The 8,625-nt window shown below is 45.8% G+C and overlaps 1 protein-coding gene across 1 annotated transcript; it reads right to left on the minus strand.

The window, feature by feature from the left end:
- Positions 1 to 2,527: 2,527 nt before the first annotated feature.
- CAMK2N1 (calcium/calmodulin dependent protein kinase II inhibitor 1) lies at positions 2,528 to 8,298 on the minus strand. Its single transcript, XM_083629047.1, has 2 exons — positions 7,529 to 8,298; positions 2,528 to 4,073 (listed from the first exon to the last, which is right to left on the minus strand). Exons 1-2 carry the CDS (start codon positions 7,695 to 7,697, stop codon positions 4,003 to 4,005), a joined length of 240 nt encoding a protein of 79 aa, XP_083485173.1. The 5' UTR covers positions 7,698 to 8,298; the 3' UTR covers positions 2,528 to 4,002.
- Between the last annotated feature and the right edge of the window lie 327 nt (positions 8,299 to 8,625).

Here is an 8,625-nt window from a genome sequence, read left to right on the forward strand (position 1 = left end):
GTTGCCAACTGGGGAAGTGCTAGATCCAGTTATACCCACCAAGTTAAGTAAGGCTGTATCTTAATTCTTGGAAACGCGAAGCAGCATCTTAATTGATTTGCCTTTAGCAATTGATTGAGGCAAAGGTGGGAAACCTTTTTCAGGCAGACGGCCACATCCCCTTCTTGGCAACCTCTGGAAGGCCAGATGCCAGGGGTGGGCGGGGCCAGAGCCAAAAGTGGGTGGAGCAATGAATGTAAATTTTACAGGTGGCTAGTTTCTCCAAACTGCCTCTCTGTCCTCTATATGTGAACAAGCAAGAGGCGTTATCAGTGTCCAAGGACACAATCCAGCCTAGCAAAATCCATGGAGGGTTCAAAGCAGGATCTGGTGAGACTGATGGGTGGGACTTGACATTGCCCATCAACAGTTAAGCACTTGGACTGAGCTGGCCAAGCCAGCTAACCAAGCCACCAACTTTTCCGCTATGTTGACATGACTTGCTATTTAAAGTCATTCTAATTTTGCATCTACACATATAAATCAGCATAGGCACATTTTATGCAAAACTGTGGCATTTCCTGATCTCTTTTTCAGGTGATACATTTCCTGGTTCTTGGCAATGGCTAAGTGGAAAGACCCTAGTCTGAGACTCTCAAGGACAAGTCCCAGTTTCCTGTTTATTTTTTTCCTCTTTAAGATGTCTTGCTAAAGTCTGAACAGTTGTTGTGTTATCCTTCAGGGTTCAACAGCTAAACTTTACTGCCGCGGGGTTTCCTAGATGTTCTGTTTCCTGCCATCTAGAGCACATGTATTTCAGTGCCCATGCTTCTCTACAAGCAGAGCAATCCTAAATATAGGAAGCCAGAGGGATTCACACTGGTTTAAATTAAACTGGCATAAATTACCCCTGTTCCAAGCTTCTGCCACTTGGCCTGAGCCCATCTGGGCCTGGCAGAGGGGAAAACAAACATTTAAATAGTTTGACTATACACTGGTATAAGATTCAGCAGTCCCAGCTTAGCCAGATGAGCCAGGGTGAGGGATTTATGCTGGTGTAACTCTGAGTTGAGATGAGGGGCTTATGCTCTCATAGCCCAGCCATGCTGGGACTGGTGGAGTGAGCAGGGAATGCACCAGATCCTAACACCCTTTGCCTGGCGGATTTTGGGTTTGGGTTGTCCCCTAAGGCACCACATCTCACATTACACTTGATGGAAGGATATTGAATGGTGCCTAATGGTCAATAGCAAGGCAGGGGAATTCCCCACTCCAAGCATGCGTTTAACCAAAAAGATAAACAAGTCTTTGCTCTGAAATCAGCAGAGAGCAGCCTGTTGCATGAATATAGCAGACAGGGTAGACCCTGAGTCAGGAATGGGGAACATCTGTTGCTCTCTAGATGTTGATAAGACTACAATTCCATCATCCCTTTGGTAACCTGAGCCTCAAGGGAGCTGGACATCACAATGATATCTGAAGGACCACAGGTTCTCTGCTCCTAGTGGACTGACTTTAAGCTCATGGGATCTTGGTGCGCCAAAAAAGAATGCAAAAGAATGGCTCAAAAACACAGGTGTAGAATTGCAGAATATGGTCCCCTCCCAAGTTGGTGACTTCTGCAACACGTTCTTGATGCAGTATAGTGCATTGGTGAGTGGCGAAATCGTGCTTTGTTCGATGTTCTATGATGCTTCCCGAGCGATGCCACATTATTGCTGTCCAGAGGGGCTGTAGTGCAGGAAAGGCAGGACCAAAACAAAATGGAACAGAATATTTGTAGGGTGGGAAGTTACAGCATACATATGCACTGAATGGAAATTCAGCCAGGTGGTTGCCCCAAAGCTTTTGCAGGCACAAATTAGTATTGAAAGGGAGGTTGCTTATGAAGAGCCTGATAGCATTGTGAGTGCAAATTATCATGGATATGCAATAAAAAAGGACATCTGGGAGACCCTAAGAGGCCTCTGAGAACAAGCTCAGTTTGTCTGCAGTAACATAACTGGCACTGCCACACAAATTGTTTCACGGGCAAATCTACTCCTGTTTTCTTGATTTCAGCAGCCTAATATATATTTTTTTGGCCATGGCGGTCTTTCTGATGCTGATGTTTTTAAAACAGTTCTGAGTCAAATATCTTTGCTGATCGTCTACCAGTAGACCCCACTCTACTTTCTGCCCATCCCTGCCTTAAGTAATGTGTAATGGCAGAAGTAATTTTTGGGATGAGGCCAGGACTCTTACAAGCATGTTCCTGTTTTCACATGCAGAAGATAAGACGGTATTGGCTTTCAATCAAGAAAGGAGTTATTCAGCTTCTTGGCAGATCACTCAATATGGACTTTTGTCATGGAAGTCAGAAAATGTAGAAGGTGGGGGGACCAACCAGCAATAATGCAGTGTTTAAATGGGGAGATTTGGGCTACGGAATTCAAATCCTTGCCCAACCATTAAATTTGCTTACTAAGGCTGATCTAACCACTATCTTTCAGCTTGTTTTACCTTGCAGGGCTGTTATAAGGATAAAATGAAACGAGAACACAAGAACTTTGTTTTCTTTCTCTTTTTTTCTTTCCTTTTTTATTATACATTTCAGAAATAGCCCTGTGCAAAGGAGTGCAACATACACGATATTTATAAGTAAAGGAAACAAGACTACCCATTGAAAGGTCATTCCAGAGTTTATGCGAAGAGAACGGCAAAAAAATATTTCCTCACTTGAAGAGGCATTTCCCCTCTTGTTTTGCAGGTCATGCAAAAAGTAAGTAAAATTGAAGTACAATCAGGAGAACCAGAAAGGAAGAAAGGAGAAAATGGAGGATACTCCGAAAGTCAGCTTCCCATAGGTATATGTGTGTTTCACGAAAAGAGTCAGTAAAGAGCCTTTATAAAGAAGAGGATTATTCAGGTACAAAAATGCAACTTTACGTGGACTCAAAATCACAAAAATGGGAAAAGGGAAAAAGAATAATGCCTTTTGGCATTTCAAAATATTTGGCACACTTGTCACTGTATTGTGGTTTGGGTGGGGTTTTTTTTTTTTTTTTTGCAGGGTGGGGTGTTTTTTGTGTGACAGAGAATAAAGTCACAGTTTTTTAAAAAAAGAAAGAAAGCAGTTAGCCCACATTGCTTGCTTGTGGTCATTAGAAAAAGCGATGCACATCTTTTGTTTTTTCTGCCCCCATTTCACATATAAAATTAAATTTCTCTATTTCCTTAAGAACAATTGCCTCCTGCAACAGTGAAATACCAGATTTGCAATCTGTTTTCAGAAAATAATAATACTGAGAGAACTTCTTCCCTGTAGAATCCCTTCCTTAGAAAAGTTTTGGTTCCGTACATTCCACTGAAACTTTAAAAGGTAGCTAGAATTAAATATAGATATATAGATATATGTTTATAATTATAATTATATATCATTATTTTTCCCTCCCTTTCCCCACCCACATTCATAAATACAGACATTTTCTTTTAAAAAAATGGAGATGGAGAGCATATTGTATGGAAATGTATGGAATTGTTTTTGCAAGATTTTACCATGTAAACAAGTGCTTGTTCAGAACAAGTATAAACAGTGACACTTCCCAAGATTTCCAAGAAAACACTGCTAGATTCCCTGCCTTTTTCTGTTCTGTATGTTTAAGGGACTTTTTAAAATCCAGATTCCCAATTACCCATCATCCAGAGGAGAAAAAAAAGGGGAGCACCAGTCTTAATTTAGACAACTGAGCTCTTCTTTGTACATTTCAATTTGTACGGTTTGCATTTTGCAGTTCCTGGAATCTAGTTGGGCTTGGATTTTTTATTTTTATCTTTTCACACATGAGTAAAACTGCTTTCCTCATCTCACACCACCTGCCTCTGAGCCTGCTCCTAAGGATTTCGCAAGATGGGTCACAGGATAGCAAGGAATAACTTCAAAGTGCTATTAGTTTTCTTGCCTTTTTTTTTTTTTTTACCCAATAATAAAAGGTCAATCATTTTCTTCCCCCTCCTTTTCACTCAGTGTCTCTGTGGAAAGATTTAAACTCCCGGAGGTGGTTTCTCTGAAATGTTTTTGAGGACATCGTCAATTCTGTCATCTTCAATGACAACTGTAAGCAGATAAAAAGAAAAGAAAGCAGAGCATTTAAGATTCTATGAAGCTTCCATTATTTGGATTGTAATTGCTGACATCGCCCTACAGTATGAAGCCACAGGGTGGGGTGGGGCTTTAAAATGGGTGATAAAATGAGAAAGGGACAAATGCGAACCAGAGAACTGAAGTTCTCTAGCTGACAGTCCAAAGAAATGAGCCAAGCATCAGATTAACAATTTATCCCAGGTCTTGTAAAGGAGAATTACCTGGTGGATTTGTCTCAGAGCGAATTAGTGGGGGTGAAAGTGTGTGGGTTGAATTTGCATCTATTTACTCACCTTGAAAACCATCATTTATCATTTGCAATTATTTTTAATCCCTCTTCCACGCAAAAATAAAATAAAAATTAATCTCCAGTCACATTATGTCCAATAGGGGATCATTACCTAGTGAGCGAAATTAGAGTTGCAGTCACAAAACGCTTTTTATTTGTGTGACTCAGTAAATCTGCTGTCACCCTCCCCATGACTGTAGGGTGTGTACGTACACGTACACGTACACACACACACACACACTCCTTTCTGAAAAGATGCTTTCAGTCCAAATATGTGCTGTTCTTTCCAGAGGAGTGCCTGCAAAGTTTATCACTGAGAATCTGCCCTTTCGAAGGTCACAAAATCTACAACCTCAAAGGTGATTATATAGAGTATCAAATTAAGACTCTTTTTGTAAGCAAAACAAAAAAAGCACCTACACCCCCCCCAAAAAAACATGCAAATGAAGTCCCAGGTTGGCTAGTGCCATTACTATCCTAAAATTAATTGCAGGATCAGAAGCACAAAGAGACCACACACATACACACACCCTTCAACTCGTTATAATTAAGCCCTAATTATGTTGGGTGAGACCCTCCAGTCTCAAGGAAAAATGTAATCGAGGCGAAACAGAAGGCTGTACGTGGAAAGGGTCCATTGATGACCTCTGTCCCCTACTGGGGTACTATTTTCCTTCCTTCACCCCCACCTCTTTAAAATCTTGTAAATTTGAACGTTGGTACCTCCAACCCATTTCCTCTCTCCGCCAAATTATTTGACAGAAGTGAACTGGATCTAAGGATTCAAGAGGAGACAGAGGTCCTGCCTTTCAATAATACATTTCCCAACTCATCACCTGGAGCAGAGTGCTGTGCACCTCCAAGTCTTACTACTGTTACGTCAATAAGAATCTCAAGCGGAACCCACTGGGGACCTGCATATGGGTGAAAGGGGTGTCATGGTTTCTGTGCAGCGGGCCCACCTACTTGGGGTGGGGTCCAACCCCCCTCCCCCCCCCCACAAAAATGGAGAATGGCCCAGTCTAAAACCTCACACCTCTATATTATTGTATTTCCAGACAGCCATGCTGTTCCAGCAAAAACAACGGAATAGACTTGTGGCACCCGAAAGGCTTACCTATTTATTTTGGCACAAGCACCGCGCACCAAAACAAACTGAAGTGCCACAAGTCTCTTGATCGTTTTAATCGTTGTTCTTGACCATCAGCAGCCAAAGTTGTAAGTACCTCACTGCCACCACAGCCTTCCTTCCCTCACTGCCTAATTTTCCACATTTTAGATTGTAAGCGCTTAGAGGACAGTGACCAATCTGAGCAGACTCTCTCTCTCTCTCTCTCTCTCTCTCTCTCTCTCTCTCTCTCTCTCATATATGCTAAGATACACTGAGGACACCAGCAGGAGAAGAAGAACTTCCAATTTTGGCAAATTCATTTGACTCCAGATATTTTTGCTTCACTGGGTCTTATAGGGGCTGTGCGAGATGGGAGCACATGGGAATGGGAGACACGCAGACTTATACTCCATATTACTGACACTGCGGTAGGAGCTTGTGGAAAACCAGTTCTTTGGTAAATGAGTGCCAGAAATGCGTTTGCATGCCCTTTACTTGCACAGAGAGAGGAAGGGTGATTTTTCACTCAGCACTTTGGCCCCATTGAAGCCCCGATCAAAGGCCCTTTCCCAGCACTGCTGCAGAGAGTGCAGAAACTCTTCCTGGACAGGAGTTGCATGCATTGGGCTTTAAATCCCGCCTCCTCACCTGACCCTCACCTCACAACCATCTTTGGGAATGGGCACTCCTTTTATTTATTTTTAAAGCTTCTGTCCTTTTGACACACACACAAGCACACATCCAGCCTGCCTTGGGCATGTTTCTTAAGATTAAATTGCCAGGTCAAGGACCCCCCTGCTGTGGGTGCTTCTGGCCGCAGGGATGGATATGTGGATGGGGTGAAAAGTCTGCGGAGGGATGGAGGGAGAAGGAGAGCAGAAAGGTTTGCATGGGCTTAGCGCAGAGAAAAGCCGAGGGGGTGAACGGGTGCAGGGTGAGGAAGAATTAACACTTGCAGATTGCATACGTCAGTCAAACATAGGGTGGACCCACTGAAATGAACGGACCACTTAAGTCAATTCAATTCGATGGGTCATCTCTGAGTTAAAACATAATAAGAACTATGGCACAAACAAGTTTCACGCCAGCTGTTGTGCAAGAAGGAGGTTTTGGAGAAAAAGATGGATCATGTTTAAGGGTGTATTTATCTATGGGAGGGTGCTTTAAGCCGGGATCCTATCGAATGCAGAATCAGATAATGGCACAGAAACTGTTGGGAACATAGAAACAGTGGAAGCTTCCTTATATCATGTCAGGCCATTGTTTGATCTAGCTCTATTACCTACACTGACAGGCAACAGCTCTCCAGGTTTCAGATAAGGGAGCTCCCTATCCCTACCTGGAGATGCCAAGATCTGAACCGGGGAACTTCGACATTGAAAGCAGGTGCTCCATCTCTGAGCTGTGGCCCGTCCTCTAAAAACAAAGCAAGACGCCCGTCCTCGTGTTTCTAATCAAGGGGCCGGTTTCAACAGAATCACTGAAAGTCAGGTCGTTGGTCTATCTAGCTTGGTGTTACCTAGACAGACTGGCAGAGGCCCTTCAGACTTTCGGACAGGGTACATTCCCAGCCCTACCTAGCGATATTTGGGGCGGGGGGATGAACCCTGGATCTTCTGCATGTAAGGCAGCTGCTCTGTCGTTCCTCACTGCTGCACTCCCAGCACATCGAAGAGGGGTGTATGTGCTCCTATGGAACATGGTGAGGCTTACTCTCGAGAAAGCACACCTAGGACTCCGCCATGGGAGCTCCTGGTGGTGGGAGAACCCAGAGAAATTGCAAATAAGGGTTTGTAACTAAGGGGAGGCAAGCTCTCACACGCCACCTCACTCTCGGAAAAGTTAAGAACTTCCACAACATTGAGGGGGGGGGGGGGAAAGGGCCCAGCAATTTGCCTTAAATCAATGGGGAGGCTGGGGTGCAGTTTCCAAGCGCGCCCAACGACAGCCTCCCCTCGCCTGCTGCTCCCCCTTTACTCCGCGTCTACCCCGCATGTGCCCCGCATCGCTGCCCCGCTGCGCTCACCGCATTTGCTCCTGCCGATCTGCCCCAGCTTGGGGGGCCGCTTGGTCTGCCCCCCCGCGTAGAAGTTGTTGGTGTCCTGCAGGCGGCAGGTGAAGGAGATCTGCCCCACCTCGCCGCCGTCCCCGTAGGGCCCGATCTTCTCCTCGCTGTAAGGCAGCACCTCCGACATCGTCGCTTCCACCGAGGCGCTCCCGGGAGAGCGAGGCGGGCGGGCGGGCCGGCGGGCGAGACTGCAGCGGCGGCAAGTAGCAGCTCCGGGAGGGCGAAGTCCCTCAGGCAGGCCCGCAGGGGTCGTCTCCGGGGTGCGGCTGGTGGCAGAAGTAGGATCAGGCGCGGGGGGGGGGGCGGGAAGCTCCTGGGGGGCTGCCTGGCTAGGCTGCGGCTCCTTGCCTAGCCTGTTTTTGCCTGGGGCTTGCGCGCTCGCGGCTCGGGAAGGTGCGCAGGGAAGGTGCTCAGCAGACTGGCAGGCAAAGCCCAGCGAGGAAGAGACAGGAGAGGGAGGGGAGGGAGGGAGGGGAGGAGGAAAAAGGCAGAGATCCCTGGAAAAGCTACAGCGTCAGAGAGGGAGGAGGAATGGAGAGAGAGAGAGATGCATGCTGCTTGGAAAGTGTCTCACTCTTCTCTCAGCCGTGTCTCCTTGCGCTCATCCGTGTCTCTAAGGAAGAAAGCGCGTCGGAAAATTCCTGCGCTCTCCTTATCTCGCGTGTTCATCTCGGAACAGCTGCTCGCACGTCTTTTTGCAACGGCGTTGATCTTACAGCCCATGCTTGCTTGTTTTGAAATGTTGCAGCCCAGCCTGCAGACCTTCCTCGTGACTCCCGGAGACTAGCATGCTCACGTTACGGTTACTGCGAGCAGCAGCCAAAATGCATCTCTTTTTCGTCATTATTTTTTTTTTCCAAAAGGAGAAGGGTGGGGGTGGGGAAAGAAATAAAACAACAGTAGATTACCCTTTAAGAAACAGCAGCAACAACAACAACTCAGGACACCCCTTGTCCTGCCTTGTTGTATTTGTTGGCCAAATTTTCACCAGCTGGCAAGAAAATAATGGTATTTGTTTTCCAACCTGCCTTTGCCGCCCTGTCAGCTCAGTATGC

This window comes from Podarcis filfolensis, assembly GCF_964270895.1.
Source record: "Podarcis filfolensis genome assembly, chromosome: 8".
Classification (NCBI taxonomy): domain Eukaryota; kingdom Metazoa; phylum Chordata; class Lepidosauria; order Squamata; family Lacertidae; genus Podarcis; species Podarcis filfolensis.

Excerpts from the sequence above, each read along its gene's own strand:
- CAMK2N1 (XM_083629047.1), bottom strand. The coding sequence starts at position 7,697 with ATGTCGGAGGTGCTGCCTTACAGCGAGGAGAAGATCGGGCCCTACGGG. Across the intron at positions 4,074-7,528 it reads GATCGGCAGGAGCAAATGCG|TTGTCATTGAAGATGACAGA; the intron begins GTGAGCGCAGCG and ends ATCTGCTTACAG.